Source organism: Rhinatrema bivittatum, chromosome 7 (genome assembly GCF_901001135.1).
Source record: "Rhinatrema bivittatum chromosome 7, aRhiBiv1.1, whole genome shotgun sequence".
In the NCBI taxonomy this organism is placed as follows: Eukaryota; Metazoa; Chordata; class Amphibia; order Gymnophiona; family Rhinatrematidae; genus Rhinatrema; species Rhinatrema bivittatum.
In genome coordinates, this window is record NC_042621.1 from 216,755,284 (window position 1) to 216,778,102 (window position 22,819).

Genomic DNA, 22,819 nt, shown 5'->3' on the forward strand with positions numbered 1-22,819 from the left:
ATATTGATGATAACACCCATAGCCCCACCTGTTGGGAGCTTGGTTTCACTTTTGATGGTTACTTCTGCCAAGGTATTTCAACTGTGACCAAAAACATTAGCAACTATCAAATTTTTAAATGAATGATCTAAAAGTTGAGTATTTTATAAAAGCAGTGAGGAAGAGGATGGGAGCTGTGCTCTTGCCTGTCCTGTTCTCCAATCTAGAACAAACCTAGTTTATACAGTTCAGGGGTTCTCAAGAGCCAAACAGATCTGGTTATCAGGAAATCCACATTAAATCTGCATGAGATAGATTTGTATGCACTGCCTCCATGGTATGCAAATACCTCATGCATATTCATTGAAGATATCCTGAAATACAGGCCTGTTTATGGCTCTTGAGGACCCCTTGATACAGTGTAATCTCTTCTTCAGTGATGTATTGTAATAAGGTTTAATCTAAACCAAGGCTCCCCAAACTCTGTCCTTGAGGGCTGCAACTTGGCTGAATTTTAAGCATTTCCACAGTGAACATGCATGAGATCTATCTGCATACAACAGAAGTAGTGCATGCAAACAGATCTCATGCACATCGATTGTAGAAATTCTGAGAACCTGATTGGATTGTGGCCTTTGAAGAGCCCTGATAAAACTGTCCTCCTGTTTCCTTATCTGCATCAAAATAATCTTCCCTTCTCTCCTTTGCTCTGCTCTCCAAACCATTCCTCTCTCCCCTCTTTAACTCTATATCAGGGGTGGCCAACTTCAGAAATCAAGAGCCAAAAACAAGCCTTTTTCTCCCTTCACTTGGGGTTTGTTTTGTTTATATAATATATTACCATACTAGAGAAACCTTTCCAAGAGTCCCTGGATCTTCTTTTCAGGATGTTAGTAGGTTATAGGCCAAAACACTGTTCTCATCTGAATGTCAAGAGAACAGTATTAACCTCACTATTAATGAACCAGTCTAAAGAGGACAACAAATTGTTTGCTGGGAAGAATCCAGTTACCTGGGTCATTTTCTCTCTGTTGGCCTTAGGATTTAAAGGAGCTTCTGTAAGTAGAGTTGGATGTTCCTCAGGTGCAACACGGAGTTCATTATAAAAACTGTGATGCCAGATCTAGAAATTAAAGGAAAGCAAGTCTGTAACAAACTGCTTTTAATGAATCCAAGGTCACCATCTTTGAAACTTGAACTTGTAGGTAAGGAGTTCATAAAAGAAAATATATGCATTTGAAATGTGGTGTTACAGAAGAATTCTGACAATTAGCTGGAAGGACATGATCTTAAATGAAAATATGCATGAGACGATGGGAGGTGGAAGAACCCTGTTAGAAAAAAACATCAATAGAAAAATTAGATTTGCTGGTCTGGACTCAAGAGATGGCAAATTAGCTCATCTAATACTAGAGGGCAGGATAGAGGAAAAGAGAGGGCAGTCTGGGACAATGTCATAAAAAATAGTCAAGATATGGAAACATGAGCAAAACAGAGAGGAAAATGAACATAGAGAGAACTGGTCCATCACTTGCCAAGTTTGTATTGATACCAGCACCTGATATTATTTAAAAATTTATATTCTGCCTTTTGAGACACTTATTACATTCGGGTACACTAGGTATTTCCCTATTCTCAGAGAGTTTATAATTTAACAGATTACCTAAGCCGCGAGAAGGGTATAACACATGTAAAACAGCATTTATCACACGATGTTTGCGATATCATACGCTTTTTTAAAAATCTGCCCCTATTGAAATTAGCTACTTTGTATGCATTTGCATGCTTACAATTAACTAATTTATGCAAAACCACTAATACATAATTAATCTAATGCAAATAAAATAATGCAACGGGCCTCAAAAAAAAGCCAACTGTGATATTTTAATGCATTTCAAGGAGTTGTAGTTATCCAATCCCAGGGACCTTGGGACGTAAACATGCATTCAAATGTCCTTCAGGATTCTTAGCACCAATAACCCCTCCTGCAATGAGCCACCCCCCGGTGGTCTTATGAAACCCCTGCCCACCCCCCACCAACAGCCTAAAAAAAGTTTAAAAGAGAGAAAAATTACTTCTGTGGTGACACCCCTCCCTTTTATTAAAAATTACCCCCATATTGAAAACTATTCCCCAAGTAGTTGGCCCCTCTGGCCCAACCCCTAATATATATATCCTATTCCCTGGTGTCTAGTGGGGCCCTCCCCCTTTTCCTCCCCCCTTTACATAGAGCAAAGACTCTAGTGGGATAGGGAGGCTCCCAAACAACCATTTACCTAAAGAAGACTCCTTAGTACTGGCCCAGAGTGATCCCTTGACCCCGGGTTGGTCAATGCCATTTTTCATAATGGCGCCGGCCAGCCATTGCCCCATCACATGATGCGGAAAACTCCGGTCAACACCATTTTGGAAAATGGCGTCGACTAGCCCAGGGCTAGGGGGCACTCCAGGCTACCACTAGACTACCGGGAGTCTTCTTTAGGTATGAGGGAATTCAGAGAGTGTGGATATGTCCAAAAGATTTTCTGGTACTCTAGTGGTGGCTTGATGCACACCCTAGCCTTAGGCTGCTTAATGTCACTTTCCAAAATGGCATCGACCGGCCTTTGCCCCATCCTGATAGGGGCAGTGGCCATCCAGCACCATTTTAAAAAATGACATCAACTGGTCTGGGGCTAGGAGGCACTCTGGGCTGCCATTAAACTACCAGGGAGTCTTCTTCAGGTAAGTGGGTCTAGAAGCCCCCCTAGACCACAAGGGTATTGGGAGGAGGAATAGCCTAGTGGTTAGAGCAGTGGGCTATAACCCAGGAGACTAGGGTTCAAGTCCCGTTGTTCCTTGTGATCTTGGGCAAGTCACTTTACCCTCCATTGTCTCAGGTACAAGATTAGATTGTAAGCCCTCTGGGAAATACCTACAGTACCTGAATGTAAACAGATGTGATATGTCAGTATATAAAAATAAATAAATGGGGGGGGGCATTAGACAACAGGAATTATAGTGTGTGTTGGGGTGGGAGCCTGCTACTAGAGGTATTTGGTTGGGCAGAGAGGATTTTTGATCCAAAGGAGGGTTTTGGGAAGGAGGTGGTGGGGTGTTGCTGCTCAATTATTTATTTTTTTACTTTTTTTTTTTTAGTTATTTTAAATATTAGGGCCTGCTGGGTCACCTCTAGAGATGGCGGGGTCTTGCTTGACATCCGGGATGGTGGGGGCCATGTGGCCCTTTAAAATGATGGCACAAATGTGTGACGTGTGTGATTGTGTGTTTTCTCAGGCTGTGCTATATTCTATTAGCACATAGTTTTTCTGCAATAAAGTATAAACGCAGCAATACTGCGCAATATTTTCCTGGGAAGGGGCAAAATATCACAGGTCTGCTTCACATGATATTTCATCACGTTCATGGTAAAATATAACAGTATAGTAAATTGCACCCTAAGTTTGTACCTGAGGTAATGAAGAGTGAAATGACTTACCAAAGGTCCAAGAAGCAGCAGTGGGATTTGAACATTGGTTTCCCTGGTTCTCAGCCTGCTGCTCTAACCACTAGGGTATTCTTCCATAAACCATCCCTACCAAGGAACAGTTCCATCTTTGATTCTTAAATATCTACACCAAAACAACTTTACTAAAGCATACTAACCATCCACAGAAATCGACTGAAAAAGAAAAATCACAACTGTCCACCCATAATCTGCGGATTTAGTATTGAGCAGCCTTTATTGGGTCATGATCTGAGACTAGCGTAAGAACTTCCACAAAACCAGTGAAAAAAATAACCAAGTTTCTGATTTCATTTTTGTCTTGATTTTATATGATAATCTCAGTAAATCTCATCCTGCATTAGGACCGGTTTGAATGCTCACTGGTATGCAGTGCATTCTCATAGGGAAGATCCCCAGTTCAATCCCCAAGTTGGGTCTTTTATAGTTTCATGGGTCCACCGGGACTGAAGATGGTGTGAAAGCAATGTTCACAGTGGCAGGGTGAATAGGGAGGGAGTCATGGCCATCAAAAAGGGTAACACATGGTGGCTGGATTTAGAGTCCATGATACACGGTTTCAGAAGTCCTGATGCATGGCTTTTAGTCTCAGGATGCAATGACCAGACTAGGAAAACTGGGAGGGTGGGTCTAGAATATTAGAAATGTGCAGGGAAAAAAAGTTTTGTGGTCATTTGAGAGGTTCTTTTTCCCATGAATTTGTTTCAATCATGTGAAAAAAACAAAACAAACATTAACCCCCCCAAAAAATGGCCAAAAAGCCCCCAAAATGGGGCCCAAAGGGGCCTCCTACCAACCCAGAAAAATGACAGGGCTAGGATTCCCCCTGGCCCCCACTCACCTGGTCTGGTGGGGATCCGCCAAAGAGACCTAGGCTCAGGCCGAAACCTCAGTTTTGCATAGGCCACAATAGATATCCATGACCTCAGGCTGGAGGCTGAGTCCCGATGCCTGGGCCTTGATCTAGGCCAGAGCCTGGGCCCAGGCCCAATGCCGGTACCCAGTCTGGAGCCTGTTCCCAGGCCCAACTCTGGCCCAGCCCAGCATACATCAAAATGGTACCGTCTGCTGGGGTAAATACACTGGAGTTAATTAACTCCAGCACGACCAGAGCGCACAGCATCAGAAGAAGAAAGAAAAGGAAGAATAGATTGCCCAAAAAGCTGCGAGGCCTGGGCCGAGGCCCATGCATCGGGAACTAGCCTCCAGGCCAGGCCTCAATATCAGGAGTTGGCCTCTGGGCTGGGTGTCAGCATTGGGCCTGTAACTGGGCTGTGGCCTAGGCCCAGGCTTCAGGACCCAGCTTCCAGTCAGGGTCCTGGCATTGAGCCTGAGTCTGAGTCAAGGCCCCAGCACCAGGAGCCGGCCTCTGAGCTGGACTGCGGCATCAGGCCTGGGTCTGGGCTGCGTCCTAGACCCAGGCCCAGGTGTCGGGACTCAGCCTCTGGACCAGCATTGGGCCTGGGCTGAGGCCCAGCCTGGACATTGGATACCCGACAGATCATGTAAGAACTTATTCAGGACTTTGGGTCTCAGTTGAGGCTCAATGTATTTGTTTCAAACGAATGCAATTAATTGCCCTTATTCATCGCATTTTTTAAATTTGTTTGAAACAAATGCACATCCCTAGTTATTAGAATGGAAAAATAACACTGGGTTGTGAATGAAGGCACATGGTGCCAGAATCCCAGTCCTGGTTCTAACTGAGCTGGAAGAAAAAGGAGGCAGGAGAATCTAGCAGGCCAAGAAAAACTATCTAGATTATGGAATGCAACATTTTGCTCCATTTTTACTTTTTGGCATCTCTAAGGCTTTAAACAAATCATTTTCACTTGATTCTTACCGAAATGCATCCTTATCTTAGACTGATTTGGAAAAGGCCCGATTCAGACTTTTTGATCCTATATGTTCATTTGTGTCCAGTATAAAGGGTCCCTGTACCTGACAAAAACACTTGATTTGGCAAGTCTGTCTGGCAATTTCAGGATGTCTAACCATATCTAGGATGTGGCAATTAGGAAGGGTTGAACTGGCACATAACTTTCAGCAGCAGCCTAGTAGAAAAGAATTGTGAGTCTCCTGCAATTTTTTTCTAACCCATTTTTCTACTATTACTTACCACTTTGAGGTAGCTGGGAGCAGACACGGCTTAAGAACCAGCCAGGAGAATAGAAGGAGGCAGACTCTGGCTGTATCACATACAGTTTTATTTACAAAACAGAAAATAAACAACTTCCAAAGGATGCTTACTTCATCAGTCCTTCCTTGCAGTTCCAAGAGCATCAAACATAAGTCATCTGGCAGAATGCTGACTTCCTGCCTTTTTCCATGGGGACTCTATGCCTCTTCTATGCCCTGACTCCTTGCACTGTGGTGAGGGGAGCCTCCTCCACCCAGAATCCCTTGTGGGGATGGTTCTTAAAAAGGACCGGGCCGGGTAGCCATGTCTGGTCTCTTAAGGTGTTCTGAGGGAGCTTCCTGTAGACTCCCTCAAACACTTCTATAGTGTTATTTGACATATGCAGCACTGTATGAAAACATAAGACTGTTCCTGCTCGGAAGAGCTTACAATTTAATCAAGACAAACGTAAAGGTAAAACTGAGAATTTTATTTATTAAGAAAATAGTTAGAATCAATAAGGCTAAGAGCGGGATAATCAGGGGTTAAGATGTAAAAGCCACCTCTTTTCCTGAACATTTCTATCATCAGCAGTATGTCAACACAGAATTTAATCCCTAATGTAGAATGATAAACTATGATTCATTATATTCTTATATTACAAACAGTGACGAAGCAAGGGGGTGCGGGGTGGGGGTGGGGGGTCATTGCTTCTGGGCGCCAGGCTTAAAGATCTACTTTTGGAACAACGGTATATAAAAGGCTTAAATAAATAAATAAATAAATAAATAAATTAAAGGAGGCGCAGCAGAAGGTGGTGATTGCATCCTGACGCTGCTGCGACCCTCCCTCCCTCACCCCCCCCCCCCCCCCCGTGCTGCGGCTGACATCCCCTAATTCACACTGCCCTACTCCTAAGAATTGAAGGATTGTAGCCTTGCAGCACAGGCTGCTTCCTCCTTCTCGGCTGCCAGCGCCTGAAGGATGTCATCAGGGAGGGAGATAGTGCTGCTATGAAATGACTAATTTGCTACATATGTGCCGAGCTTTTATTTTTTTAATTATTTTTGGCAGGATTTTGTATTTTACTACATGCTTGGTAGTGAAGAGAGTCTGTGTTGCTGTTACTGAGATGACAAGAGAACATGAATTATTTTTGAATGGTTATTTGTACGGGGAAATAGTCAATTAGTACTGACACTTGAATTAGTAATCTTCTCCTTTACCACTATGGGGGTCATTCTCTAACACCATCGCACGCGAAAAGTCCCTTTTTACGTGCGATAGCTAGCTCGGGGTGGAGTCGGCCCCGGAAGAGGAGGAGTCGGGGCGCTGCCGGGGCCGACGCCGCGCATACATCGCTGGTGGCAAAAGGTAAGATTCCATATCGCTGCCAGTTTCGTGCCAAATAACTACCTCTTTTATAGTGTAGTTATTCGACGTGAAAGCCGGCGGCGATTGCACCGTGGAGGTGCAATCGCTGCCGGCTATCGCAGGACCGCCCCCGGCTTCGCCCGCCCCCCATTACCACCGGATTCTCTAAGGTCTGCGACCTTAGAGAATCCAAGCCTATGTCTGTTTGCTTAGCATCAAACTTTTTTTTAGTTGGTCTGGGAATAATTAATTTCTATGATTTATGCAAAAATGACTGCACAATAAACTGGCAGGAGGCTAACAGCATCTGTAGGAGTGAGTTAGAGTAGGGGTGACTAAACGTTTTGAGCTGCGGCCCCCCCCTTCTAGTCATGCAATTGGTTGGGGGTCCCCCCAAGCCTGGTGGAGGAACACGGGGGAGGTGCATAAATGCATTTGCTCCTGGGCACTGGAGACTCTTGCTATGCCACTAATTACAAAGCACCATTGGAGTGCATAAAAATGCAGGAAAATTTGCATATTCTCAGGTTTGCATTCAGAGTCTCAGGGATGTACCTGGTGGGGGTGGATAGAGAGTGTGGTAGCATCATTTGGGGCATCAGGAGAAGAGGACCCAAAAAGCAACAAGGTAGGCAATCTAGAAAAGCCGTGAGCAAATGTAAGAAAGTAGATGCCGAAGAATGTCTTTTTCAAATCTTTATTGGCTGCGGACACATAAAACAATAAAAATTGCCTGACTCAGGCCCAGTTTCGCCACATCCGTATGGCTGCCTCAGGGGCTTACAAATCACTGTCAAATTTGTTCGCAGCAAATTAGTCCTTAAACATAAACCGCAGCACGGACGTATCTTAATGAAGTTCAACTTGCTCATACATTCTTGCTGGCTCCATAACCTTAATGGTGCCTTATACGGTTTGCGCCTCTGGTTGATGTATACCGTCTCCACTCAACACAAGTAAAGTAAAGTAAGTTTTACTTGTGTTGTGTTGATTTGAAAAAGACATTCTTCGGCATCTACTTTCTTACGTTTGCTCAGGAGAAGAGGGCCAATTCCTTCTGTTGCAGCATAGGCTGCTAAATTCTCTACTTACAACACTATTTATTTTATTTATTTTGAATTTTTCTATACTGCTATCAGCCCTATAGGATCTCCCAGAGAAGCGTACAGTAAAAGCAACAACATAATCCCTCATGCATCTCAACCAACCCAGTTACCACATAATCCACCCACACCCTAAAACCAAAATTTAAAAACAAAGTTAAAACAGCTTCTCCCAAACCCACTACCTAATAAGTTTAATTGCCAGCAAAACAGCAGCCTCCCTTCCCCCATCACTACAGCCCCTAATCCAGGGATATAGATTCCTCTGTATTACAGGCTGTCTGAACTTCAGTTTTCTCCTGTTACAAAAATTCTCTCTACCTTTTCATAGTTTCTTTCATGCAAGTGTAAGTATACAAACTGCATAAAAACCAATAAAAATGGGAGATAGAGCTGGGGTTATGAGGCTGTGACATAAATTATTATTATGTTCTCGGCTATTTGCCTCCTTCTACTCTTTTTTCCAGCTACCTATGCTTCCAAGTTTATCCACCTTGTTGATTGTAACTTTGCTCCTTTTGTTAAATGATTGTTTATTGTTAAAGTTCCTCCCTGTTCTATGTAAACCGATCTGATATGGTTATTACCATGAAGGTCGGTATAGAAAAGTGTTAAATAAATAAATAAATAAATAAATATAATAACTGACCTGAAATGTCAAATATCATGACTATAATTTAACAGTTTGTTATACATTTGGGAATAATAAAACATTTTTATTTCACAATGAATGCTACACCGTAGTTGCATTTCTTTGTGGAAAACAATCATTTTAATACATCATACCAGATGGTAAGTTTTGTTTGAACAAAAACATCCCACATTGCATAGAATATAAAAAGTGCACTCCAGCACAGTTTCACCTTATGGCAGAAGATGCCGTCTAACCTAAGCTGCCAATGTACACCGCGATGCAGCTTATCTTGTACACTGCGGAACCAGTTTTACAATGGTTCTCCACTGCTGACTTTATGTATTGTTTTGCTAGAGCACCTCGCCAAACTGGTGCTCAGAGTCATTCCTTACAGTAGGAAACTGCCCTATTTTGGAAGATGAAATCACAAAAACCTATGTACCTTTGGGAGGTGATATTTTTATCTTGGTTGTCTCTGGCACTGTGGTGTGATTTAAGGTCATGCTTATTTTTTAAAATAGATTTTGGTTAAAGAAGTTACAATACTTGATTATTTATTTATTTATTTGATCACATATGTATCATTGCCCAATTTGATGTTTCATTGGGAAGGAGTGTCTATGTAGAGTTGGTGGGGGGAGTGTCCAGCGGATCATCATCAAAGCAAAAAAAAACAAAAACCACCAACTGGATACGATAATGATAGTATTAATTATATTTTTGATCACGGATCACTGCAGTTTCCTGCAGGAACACAGAAGGAATAGCCACTGCTTGTTGCCGGTATTAGTAGCGTGGGATCTATTTAATGTTTGGGTACTTGCCAGGTACTTGTGACTTGGGATTGGCCACTGCTGGAGACAGAATCCTGGGCTCGATGGGCCCTTGTTCTGACCCAGTATGGCATGCCTTAGGTTCTTATGTTAACCTGAAAGGCTCCAGATTACTTGTATACTAGAATTAGCAGGTGCAGAGTTGGCATGGCAAAATAGTGATACTCTACCTCCAGACGAGAAACATGTGATTATGGTGAAAGGTGGACCATGCAACACTTTTTGGTTAGCTCATTGCTTGAGAATGGCTCTTGCCAAGTCTAGTATCTTGCTTACACTAGATCACAAATACTGAAACATGCTTGTCAGTGGAAAGAAATATGACTTTAGTGGATGAACAAAAGAAGATCATTGTGTTGTCACAGGTGATGTGAGCTATTTTTCCAATTAGATATGGATTACTGTATGTAGTACCTAAATGTAGGAATATTCCGAGGAACCCAGGGATACAAGAGATACGAAGGGAGACCATCACAGTTCTCTACTCTGGTATTATTGTTCTCTCAAAGTATTAGTATTTATGTGCTACATTTTTGTGGTTTCTGCCTATAACTGATCATCCATTCCTTAACAGAAAATAAGGAGCTGTTACAGCTCATTCACAGGCCTGCTCTTAGGACGGCAAAGCTCTGAGGGAAGCCAAGGTCCATGGGCTGCAAAATGCCTTTGTGGAATCAGGCCATACAGCCTCATCACCTGCCCTGTTAGAAAGTACAGTTACACATCCTATTAAGAGAAGCAGAGTTTCTCAGTCTGCCTAGAGTTGGGGAGGATCATGGTGGTATAAGCTTGACCACTGCCTCTGCAGCTTTCATTGTGTCATATAGGCTGCAACACAAGGGCCAGGCTGTTAAGACCATGTCCAGCCTTCCTAGGAAGTGAGAGGGTGGAGAGGGGGAGGGCCAGTACTGACAGTGCCTAAGCACAGCAGAAACCTAAAACCATCTCTGCTCATCTGCTGTCAAATTCAATTTGAAACTCCCAGCCAGTCAGGTTTTTAGGATATCTTCAATCAATATGCATGAAATAGATTTGCATGCTCTGCCTCCATTATAAGCAAATATATCTCGTGTATATTCATTGCGGATATCCTGAAAATCCAACTGGCTTGGAGTCCACCAGGACAGGTATGGGAAGCACCACCCTACACTAGTGAGTAATGTACCAAGACTATGTCTCATAGGGTTGCTTTTTATTTTTCATATATACACCTGGGATGAAGTGATAAGTCCCACTACTCTTTGGAATACAGGCCCAATTGTGGGGTAGATGCCAGGATTTAACTAGGCAGTGAGTGGAAGTTTCTGGTCACCAAGAATGAAGTGATGTGGTCAGGAGTTAAGCAGCTACGTATGAAAACTCTCTAGCTAAGCAGCTTACTGCTTCTAGGGAGGTTATGCTGCATCTGCACCCTAAAGCAGGAGTGGCCAACTCCAGTACTCAAGAGCCTCAGACAAGTCTGGTTTTCAGAAAACCTATAATGAATATGCATGAGATACAGTACATGCTAATCTATTTCATGCATATTCAGTGAGAATGTCTTGAAAACCAGATGTTTGTAGCTCTTCAGGACCAGGAGTTGGCCACTTCTGCCCTAGGTCAGCATAGGCAACTCTAATCCTGGAGTGCCACAAACAGGTCTGGATTTCAAGATACCCACAATAAATATGCATGAGGTATATTTGTAGATACTGCCTCCATTGTATGTAAATATACACCTCGTGGATATTCATTGTGGATGTCCTGAAAACCAGATCTGTTTGTGGCACTCCAGGATTGGAGTTGACTATTCCTGATTTAAGTGATTGAATTCTGGGTTCCACTAGAGTAAGGAGTGGAGTAACTTACAGCCCAGGCTGGAAAGCTGAGTGCATGGTGAAAACCCTGTTAGTGGGGAAAAGGGTTTCTGCTGTTTCAGCAGACAGGAAAACAGTCAGATGCCTACATGTCCCTTAATTCTGCTACTGGAGCAAGTAGAGACTGGCATAGCTCACTTCTACCTTAGGATATCCCTACTGGAATCTTGTTCAACATTCTTCATGCAATATGAGAACTGTAACAACCCAGTGTTTCCTGTGGAGTACAGCTTGTTTCTCTACCACCTTGTAAATAAAATCAGATCAGTTTGGTACCACTCCAACTGAGTAGTCTACTATTATTTGAAGTTTTCTAACAGGAATTGCAACAGTAGCCACAAAGAATACTATTTCCTTTACATTTAGTGTCCACCCTAGGTTCATTATAACACTGATTGACCTAAGAGAATCAGAACCCTACAACCTGAAGTATCAGGGGGGAATACTTAATTTTGTTATGTTTTTAGCATCAGTGGACAATGAAGTCATCAATTATATACATTCTATAAAATGAGTCAATCTGAGTTTTCAGGCTAAGCCCAAGTCCAAAATTCACCAAATCAAATGTTTCATTCAGCTTTCATATCAGACATGTGGGTCACTAAATCAAAGTAACCTCCAACAGTAGATGGAGAAAAACATGACGGCTAAGTAGCCAAAACTTTGATTTCCCTCAGCAACATCGGATGTATTATGGGAATTTAAGGCTCTGGGAAATGCAATCAACTTATTTATTGCCTGCTTTTCCATTAAAAATGCTCAAGGTACAGTGCAACAAGCACAAAATCCAATTAAACAATAGAGAGCAATAAAACAATGACAGTCAAAGTCACAACAAACTGCTACACATCAATAAAAAGTAAAAAAAAACCAAAACAACCCAAACCTCAAAGACAAAATCTTAAAAAAAATGTACGTCATCCTAAGCCTGTTGAGTCGAGTTTTGATTGCTCTTTGCCCTGACTTCATTCCTCTTGAACTGTTCCTTCTTGCAAAACAAGTTAGGCATCACAAAATTATCAAAATATCTTAGAGAGCTTAACCAGAGAGAAGATGTTTATTTTTATGCCTTGACGTTTGGATTTTTCTCCTTGAAAAGTACCTCCCTCCCCAGATTCTCCAGGTAGAATTGGAAAGCAGTGCCAAGACAGTGCCTAGGCCTTCTTAGTGTTAGGCGGTTTATAATGCAATAAATGTAAATGTAAAAAGATGAAAAAGTCATGCTCAAGTAAAACAGAAAGATCTTGCATATGCATGTTACACTAATCACACTGAATTAAGATTCACTTTTAGCAACACTCTTTGGTAAAACACATGCTTTTCCTGAAATGGAATCAAGCAGAGCCATAAAATGCCAAAAGTACAACAGCAATCCAGTTCAGATGCTAATAAAAATAAGAGAGAAAAATTTTGGAGGTAAGTTCCTCTTTATATTTCAAGTTTTCATTTTATGCCACTTGTTTTCTCATAATTTCCAGTTCATCTGGTGCTTGCTGATAAGGTGTCGGGTCTGGGAATTATCCTTCCAGCCATGGGTCTCTCCTTTGCTTTCAGTCTGTGCCCATCTCTGTATTATAGCCCAAACACAGCTCAGCTGTTCAGCTGCAGGTCCCATGTGCTCAACACACATGCAGATTTATCTTGTTTTTATACTTTAGTTTGAGAACACGAGATAGGGTTAAGATTATGACAGGATTCTGCTTAAGATTTGTGCATACTGAATATAGCACAATCAGAATTGCTCTACTGCCCCCTCTTCCAGTGTCTCATCTGCTGAAACTGGTAATCTATAATATATAAAGGAGTGGGTTTCAACTTGGCCCTTGGGAACAACCCAGCTAGTCTGGTTTTCCAGATATCCATAATGAACATTTGCATGCACCACTTTTATTGGACCTGGTTGAGAACCACTGTTCCAAAGGACGGTATAGAATGATATCATAAGCTAGGAAAACAGTTGAATCTGGGCCACCCACAATAAGCTGACAGTAAGCTGCAGTTCTTCAACAGTAACCAAAAACATAGGCAGTTTCTTGCAACCAGCAGATTATGCAATTGATGTGCTAAACTGAAGCATTTCATGTTCTACTGAATATTACTATACCAAGCGAACTTAAATACTATTTATTAGTTTCAAAAATTGTAAGAATATATATCATCATGCAACCTGAATGGTTTGAATGGTACTACAGCATTAAGAACAGTTTGAATGGTACTACAGCATTAAGAACGAGGCAACTCACATTTACTTGTCTGCTATACGGCATTTAAAAAATTACAATAATTTGTTTAGATAATCCTAAATCTTGCAGAAAATTCATACAGCATCTTGAGTGCCATTCTGAGTTAGTGACCAATGGTAACGCTTATTCTGCGCAGATAATATATCATTAGCAGAATAATTTCAAATATATTAAACATTCATGGAATTAGACTGTAACAGCAAAATTTATTTATTTATTTAAACTTTTTTACACCTGCATTAGTGGGTACATCATACTGGTTCACATCCGAACCACAGGTGGAAAATACATAAAACAGGGACTAGGGGTGGGACCGGAGAGAAAAGGGGAGGCCAAAAGATAGCACATAGAGCAACAAATAATATATACATAACAGGATAAATATCAGAACTATCAATATAAATAAAAGGATAACAGTATCAGAACTATATACATGGGTTCAGGTCAAATGGTGATGCAGCTTCAGGTTAATGAGACAGGGAAAATTCTGAGATAGGGAAATTAATGAGATAGGGAAAAATTCAGGTTAAAAATTAATGAGATAGGGAAAATTCAGGTTAATGAGATAGGGAAAATTCTCTTACATTATATATAATTTTTGCTAATCTGGAATACAATTAATGTTGGGTGAAGCATGCAAGCTTTTAATTCTGAGTATAACTGTACCTTCTCCATGTCGTCCCAGTTTGTGATGATGCCATGTTCTATCGGGTATTTCAAGGTTAGGATACCTCTTTTGCTTTGAGCTTCATCTCCCACATAACTGTCTTTCTGGCCCATCCCTACCATCACTCCCTGTCAAATTAGAAAACCAAAATTCTCTTAAGATATAATTTTCAAAGAGTTATGCACATAATAATCAGAAAATTAGTGCTTAAGTAGCTTGTTCTCGTATAATTGTTCTTTTATAAAAGTCAAAATGCCAAGCATACTTTACGCTTCGCGTGCACATATACCGTACACGTGGAAGAAAGGGGTGGTCCACAGGTGTTCTGGGGCGGAGCCAAGAGTTACACGCAAAAATTGCTATTTCAAAAGACAAGAGTGTACATTTGGCAACTTTACTCATTTAATTTTACACGATAATTATTTTGCGAGGAAATGACTGGGTGCGAGGTCTGGGTGAAGAACCAGGAGGGACTGGGATGATCTGGAAAGGACTAGGAGAAATGGTGGAAAACTGAATAATTTCAATTATGCATGCATGTTTTAAAATATGCCAAGTTACGTGTGTAAATTGGGTTTTATGCAATTAAGTCCTATTTTATTTTCAGCTGTAAAATGTAAGTGCGTATATTTTTAAAATAGGTAGAAAAAGACCGCATTGCATATATTCGCATGTAAGCATATATAGGCGCATATGTTCTGGGGTAAAGATACCAATATTTTATAATATATGCATATATGATTTGTGTGAGTTATAAAATATTATCAAAGATCTACATGTGGCCAAATATGCGTATAGGTGTCACCGCGCACAGATGTTTGAAAGTTATCCTCTTAGTGTTATAGAAGGGGATACTGAGAAGCAATTCTAAGAAACAATGGCTGTGAAATACTATTTATTCTGACATTTCATACAATAAATCCTGTGAACTATTACATGAATCTTACTTTTCCAGTTCCTTGTCAACTAACAATCGAGGCAGATATTGTAAACACGTTACTTCAGCTTCAAATATTCAGCTTTCACAGAAGTCAATTTTAACTCTGAGCTTTAAAGACAGAAGTGTGTTTTATAGTGTGAAGAAATGTTTTTGAAGAAGAAAAAAAGTAATACAAATTAAAGAGCTGCCAAAAAGATAGCATCTAATGTCGTCTCACTAGATGGTAAGATGTAAGCAGTAGCGAGCTCTTAAGACGTTCCAAGGTTTTGGGGGGTTTTGTATTAACCAAATGCGTTCTGAGATTGGACCCGAAGTTAAATCCTTCTCTGACTCTACTATAAAAGCATACATGTTTGGATTTTTATATGCATGCTCCAGTGGCGTAGCCAAAACTGATTTTTTGGGTGGGCTATAGACCTACTAGTTGTATTCTGATTGATAAACAATAGCCACTGAAGGGTGCAGTATATGCTTTCTAAGTAGTTTGCAACAGCCATTATGCATCATGTGTGAAACTTTAAAATGCTTTATCTCAATTATTTCAAGTACTTACTAGGATTTAAAATTTCTTATTAATCTGTATTAATTTATTTTATATTTATTGCAGTTTATAAATGCACAAGTATATCATGTACAAAGCAAAAACAAACAGATCCAATCAATCATGTAATAAAATAAAAATTAATGTATTCTTTCATGAATTCTCTTTGCAAAAAGCCAGAAAACATCATAATTACAATAAAATAGCATTAATCATCAGAACAGGTGTAGAGCAGAGCTAGGACAATTCACATTATAACTAACATGAAAAGAAAAATTCAAATTCTGGTGTCACCTCAGCAAAAAATAACCCTCCACTGCTATTTTGGGAAGTAACACAAACTCTTGCAAAGAAAGAGGCATCTAGAACCTTGCTATACAGTCACAGCACTGACTTTCAGGATTCAAATAACAGCAACCTTATGAAAAAGCAGCAAAGCAAATACTACACCAGGCCCTAGAACATTAATACATCACCTACTGGAATAACAGAACAAGCTAGACCGCTACAGAGAAACTACACGCTAGCAGAAATACTGCACTTCCATCACACACTGGCAAAACAGAGACCGACCCTTACCTAATATAGAAATAAGAGACTACAAATTAGAAACAGAAACATGCAGACAAAACCGAAATAGAAAGTCTGAGAAACTAGACTCTGAACAATGGAATACTGAAAAAAGAGCAATACAAAAATATATGAAATGCATATGGCATATTCAAATTGCTAAAATCTCAAAATATTTTTTTTTTTACCTTTGATGTCTGATCTTTGTATTTTTCTAATCAGTTGGTCCTGGTCTCTTTTTTTTCCCACTTTTCCCTTGTTGCTCATTTCCTAATTCCTTTTCAAGGTCTCTATTCTCCTACTGTCTTTTTCCCTTCCTTTCTCTCATGCTTTCTCTCACAGACTCCCTCACACACACAAGCTCTAACTCTCATTTGCTCTTCCCCCCCCCACACACACACACACAAGCTCATATTCTCTACATACATACACAAGCTCTCTCTCTCTCACACATACCCTCCTGGCTCCCATTCTTATACAGATACAGACACAAAGCCTAGCTCCCATTCTTATACACACACAGATGTATACTCAGGCTGCCATTCTCATCCACAGTGGCTTCCATTCTCACTCACATACACACACACATGCCCAGGCTCCCATTCTCACCCTCTCACACACACATACACTCCCAGGTTCCCATTCTCACCCACAGACACAAACAATCAAACTTCCATTCTCACCCACATATACACAATCAACTTCTATTCTAATCCAACACACACCCAGGCTCCCATTCTCACCCACACACACATTCAAGCTCCCATTCTCACCTACAGGCACACACAGTCAAGCTCCAATTCTCCATCCACAGACACATATATTTAAACTCCCATTTTCCATCCAGACACACACATTCAAGCTCCCATTCTCACCCCCTCACATGCAGGTCTTTTCATTAGGCACAGAAAAATTCCTGCTTCTGCCGCCACAGGGATGGGATCCCATGACTGCATTGTAGCTCCGGCCCTCCTCTACGCCTTCGAGGGGATGGGATCCCGAGACGGCCTTGCTTCTTCTGAGGCCCTCCTCATCACCATTGTAGGGATGGGATCCCGTGACAGCATTACTCCAATAGACCTTTTCTGGTGTGAAACAATCCTGAGCCCAAAGTGAGTGGGCCATGGCCCACCCATGGCTATGCCATGGCCATGCTCAGAGCACTCCTGCAGGTACTTATTTAAATGTCCAAGGCACACTGAATGGGCCAACTGGTCTTTATCTACTATGTTATAATTGTAAGGGGTCCCCTAGGACTCTATACTTCATTGTCCCGAGTAAGAATCAGTCTAGAGAGCGAGAGATTGAGAGAGTTAGTCCATGTAATTCCCAGCATTTCTGCTAGGCTGCAGGCATTGGCTATCCACTCTGCACGAATGCAAGCAGAGACGTGAGTAGGTGTGGCCATTCTGAGTTCATTCTGGAAGTGAAGCCGAGTCTTTGGAGTTTCCCCAATTTCTATATTTTTTCAGGCCCCAGTCCTAATAACTGAGAGAGGGGAAGAGGCATTCATTCTCCCTATCTGGTACTCCAGGCTCTTAAAGGGATGGCCTCAAGAGAGAGCACTGCAACTTGTCGTAGTAAGAAGAGAGGAGAGTATGATTTTTGTGTGGAGTTTTATTTTGTGGAGAAACTCTGTGCCCAGTTTCCAGCAGGAGTCTTCCTGCCTGAAAGCAGTCTCAGGAAAGAACTGTTTGTCCCTGCCATCCATACAAGAGTGAAACAGAGTTTGAGATTTCAGAATTATTTGAAGAAACTTTGGTCCCTGATTCTGCTGGAAGGGTATTTTTTGTGTCACTATCCCTGCCCGGAGGAAGTGTGAGAGGAGTGTGTTTATGGACCATCTACCAGAGAGAACCCGGTACCATCAGAGAGGAGTGAGGAGAAGCCAGTGCCCAGCTTGGAGCACCATCCTCCACCCCTTGGAAGGAAGGGTTGCCCAGCTGCCTGCCATCGAAAAGGATACTTGAGCAGAAGAGCAAACCTGTGACAGAGTAGAGAGACTTTTGAATTTGCTCCGGAAGATCAACTGGAGGCTGGATGGTGATTATTTTTACTTTAGAGACTTGGCTACAGTAAATTGTTTATTTTGGAACACCCCAGCAAAAATCCTGCATGTGTCTTTGGGGTGCTGGATAGGCATCTCCTAGCAAGACAATTAACTGTGGTTATATATATAAGGAGGGAGTTGGAGAGAACAGAGACTGAGCCATCCCATGTGCCTTTGGCCCCAGAGGTTGAATCCTTCTCCCTGCCAGAAAGAACCCAGCCTCTGGGGCCTCTGAGGGAGAGAAATGTGGCCCCAGGACTCAGTGTACCCCTGCATGCCAGGAGATCCCCCAAATAGGGGGTTACACAATGTTAAAGGTTGCCATCCAACTTCATAGTAACATTCTATAGGAAGAAAACTTTTCATTCAGGAAGAAAATAACAGAATTTCAAGAAAAACTAAGGAGACATGTTTAGACACTGAATAGGGGAAGAGAAGGCAGGAGTAGACCAGAGCAGTGAGGGATACAGAAAAAACAGCAAAAGCTATTTCTTGCTAGTGGCAGTGATGCCAGGGTAGAAAGTTAGCTAACCTGGGGACCTATATACTAAAATTTCCCCAATGACACAAAATGGGAGAAAACCTTTAGTGCAAAGGCCCTGTAGGATATAGAATAGGTGGAAGGGGCAACAAAGCACCAGGTTTATCAACTATAGCGCCAACCACCTCCTAAAACCAGCTGCTGCCTTCAGTCACTTTCTGGACCTATACCTGAAAATCTTAACTAGTCAAGAAATAAAAAAGAATCTAGTTTTGCAATATTGCAAGCATTTCAATAATGCTATAACATTACTGTTTTTAAAGTTGAATGCTGAATTAATGTATAATGAAATGAAAAGCAAAGCAGTGAAAACAGAATGTAAAAATACATAAAACATGGCAGAAGTCCCTAAGCCTTTGAAAGATTTACAGTATAGTAATAATAACAGAAGGGCTGGGTTATGAATTTTCATGGCAGTTGCCCATTACTATCAGCGATCTCATCTATCCCAGCTCTCTCCACGTCTACCAATTCTTTTTTTTTTTTTATGTAGTATTTTAATCTATTGCTTGACTAATCCTGATCTAGCTTTCATAACTCCCTAAATAACCTGCCTCTTGTTTTTCTTATAATGTTCTATCAGGATTTATATTACCACTGTAGGAGCGCCAGTTATGTTGACAAACTATTAAAGTGCGGTCTTCTAACAACTCTCAGACATTCTGAAAATCCTGCTTGTCCTTACTGTGAAGAACTGAATTACCAAAAGCCAAAATGTGATTCTTCAAGTTAAATAAATGGAGAGGCTGAAAATCAGTTTATTCTGCTCAGGATGCAGAAGAAAAATAAAAGAATTAGCTTTGGCCTTTGGGTGCAGTGCCACCTTGCTATGTCAGATGGATTATTTGCCCCCTCCCCCAATTTTATTCTCAGGAATTATAGCTAATGGAGCTGCCCCAAAACCGTCCCATCAGGAAATATTCAGGGTTATTGACCTGATGCCTGGGTCGTCCCACGATGGAAGGGAAAACAGCTCTTGGAGCATCATCTCCAGCGAAGCCAGCCTTGCAGAGACCGGAGCCATTGTCACACACCAGTGCAGTAGTGTCCTCCTCGTCGCACATCTTCTCCTATCCCCAACTTCCTCAGCCCGCTCACAAGCAAAAAAATGCCTGAAAGAGGACAAAAGAAGACAGCAGAGCACAGTTAGGGACTCTCCTAAAATACTGTGACAGACAGCAGTGCCCAAGGGTGCCCAGCTCACCAAATCCCCTGGGAGCTGACGAATGAGACTAAGCATAATAAATTATATAAAAACAAGCCCTCTGCTATGTTAATTATATTAACTTCTGAAGAAATGATGGTAAATGAAAAATAAAAGTTCAAAATTCATCCTTGAATTTCAGAAATGGAGTCCCAAATGCTGTGGATTCCTACTGAAACTCAAACAAGATTGTTTAAAAAATAAATATATTTTTAAAATCAAATATGTAATCTCTTCATTTTGTACTGTTTTGTTTGCATCTGCAATGTGGCTATAAAATGCAAAAAAATAAGTTGTCAACCCATCTGTGTTAAAGAATCTGCCGCTGCAGGAGTCTGCACTGATATACTGTGTTTAGCAGTTCCCCTCAGGGACTGTGCTGGTCTACTCCATGAATGAAGCGCCTGGTTTGGAACAAACCATTTCCTAATTAGGAAATAGTCTCGCAAATGTCTGTTTTTGGAATAGAATTCTAGGTCAGGGCTCTCGTTCAAGCACCAATTCAAGCAAATGCAGTGCCAAAAATGACTGGAAGGGGGAGGGGGGAAGGGAACACCACAGTTCAAAGCTTATTGGACTCTTAACTAGAGCCATATTTAGTAATAAGCCACAAAACGTGAAGAAATCGAAGTTTGAAAATTCAGGCGGAGCCCTTTGCTGCTGAGCTGTGGATTCCAGCATGGGCCTGCAGCATCCATTCTGCAGGAGAGAGCACTGTAGACCAGAGTAAACAGGCATTTGGCTTCCTACTGAGCTTCAAGCATTGACTTTACTGCTTATAATCCTGCTCCCTCCTGCTGTCTATCAAGGGAAAGGGTAAATTACCCAAAACCTCAGTCCACACCTGCACTGCTGAGAGACCCTAGAAACGCCTTCTTTATTATCCACCAAGAGTAACTCATAGTAAAGCAATAAACATTCACTCACAAAAGAGTACTGGGGTTACAGGCACAGTAATATTAATACTTTGGACTTTTAGTCTGCCTTTCCAAATAATGCTCAAGGGGGCTTACAGCATTATTAGTAACTCAGGTGCAACAAGTCCCTTCCCCAAAGAGCTTACAGAGAGAAATGCAGCACTGCTTTACATATAACATTTACTGTGGTAGGTAAAACTCTATGTCTCATTTCAAAGCAGGCAGCCAGACATGCTGGGGAGCTCAGCATGAATCTATCCATCATTCAAATCAGAGCTACAAGACCAACAAGCAGCAATTTTTCTGCAACTAATACCTGGAAGGTGTACATTTCTATCGAGAGTGGAGCTTTATTATCACGGCCACAGATCAAATCAGATGCAACAAATTTTACCATTTTCACTAAATCTTGCTATTATTATCTGAGGAAATTAATTCTATACATTTCAAGAGTACAATATAGCAATCTCAATTGCATATTAATTAAAAGCAAATAATATAAATAAAGTTCTAGCTAGAACTTAACTCCAAATAAAATAGTCTATCTACTGCACCATCGACTTATCCTCACTGACGGATAGGCTGAGCTCATGCCTATCTGTGTCTTATCTTTGCAGTTACAGTATTAGCTGAGTTTCACTTACCCTGACAGCACTTGGCTGGGGTTAGCTGCTCTGGATGCTGCACGGTGAATCTGAAAGTTGTTTGATTATATAGCCTCTTGCCCTGTTCTCCTCCCACCGGCTTCCCAAACAAGGAGCACAGACAGACTTCAACTCCAGCTCTCATTGTAACGCAACCATATAGGGACCTTAGCACAAAAACCTCTAATCTGGGTGGACAAGGGTCTGGGTCTCTTCCATTGCATTCCATCGTAGTACTCATGAAACCGGAAGAGGCTTCGACTGCGGAATATAAACATGTTAAAGTTTCAGGACGGCTGCTACAATACACTGACATACTATACTCCTGACAGTCTTTGGCAAAGGAATCACATTCCAACAAGAGAGGCATGAGCTTCTGATATAACATAAAAGGTAGCATTTTAAGGTACAGTGCAGGGTGAGATGAACACTAGTGGTTAGCGCGGGGTATGGCAGGAATACATCTGCCAGAAACTCCTCTGTTCAGTGACAGGCTTGTTTTATTTCTTTTAAAGTGAGGATTACTTGGCACCATCACAACTGTATAACAGAAAACAGTGAAACATAACATTCATATTCATTTGCTATGAAGTATGACAACAAATAGTCCGTACAATAGCATATGGGACAAAGTGAAAGGGCTTTAGAAAGTCCTTCCTGTGCGGGACCCTGAGGAACTAAGACGTAGTCAAGGCAGAAAGAGCAGCGAGTGGGGTTTTTATTTGATTTTGAAATACACTGCTGAAAAAGCAATACTTGGATGGGATAGAATACAAGAATAATTGCTCCCATATGGATGTCAAGGACATTTGATAGTACTGTCAGGAGGCTCATACATTCATTTTAATGTTTAGGAGCCTCTGATTTTTTTTTTAAACTTGCCTGAAAATCTGACTCCTGGGAAACCGATGAATTTTTCATTAACGACTCCTTCGGATTTGATTTCATTAACCCACATCTTTTCAAGTTATTTGCAAGAGCAGAAATAGCAGCCATTCGGAGAGTTGCTATCAACTGAATTGCTGTCTCCATTTGGTTTCCACTACTAGTTCCTTGTAATGTAAGTATGGGCAAGACAATGGATAAGATTATATCTAGA

The 22,819-nt window shown here is 41.3% G+C and overlaps 1 protein-coding gene across 1 annotated transcript in view; it reads right to left on the reverse strand.

The window, feature by feature from the left end:
- ACTA2 (actin alpha 2, smooth muscle) overlaps window positions 1-21,874 on the reverse strand; it is a 43,517-nt gene extending 21,643 nt beyond the window's left edge. Inside the window, exons 1-4 of the mRNA XM_029609830.1 lie at window positions 21,721-21,874; window positions 19,891-20,067; window positions 14,313-14,441; window positions 992-1,102 (exon numbers count right to left, since the gene is read on the reverse strand). Of these exons, the coding sequence (XP_029465690.1) occupies window positions 992-1,102; window positions 14,313-14,441; window positions 19,891-20,019 (369 nt within the window). The 5' untranslated portion in view covers window positions 20,020-20,067; window positions 21,721-21,874. The remainder of the gene's footprint in view (window positions 1-991; window positions 1,103-14,312; window positions 14,442-19,890; window positions 20,068-21,720) is intronic.
- Window positions 21,875-22,819: the final 945 nt, after the last annotated feature.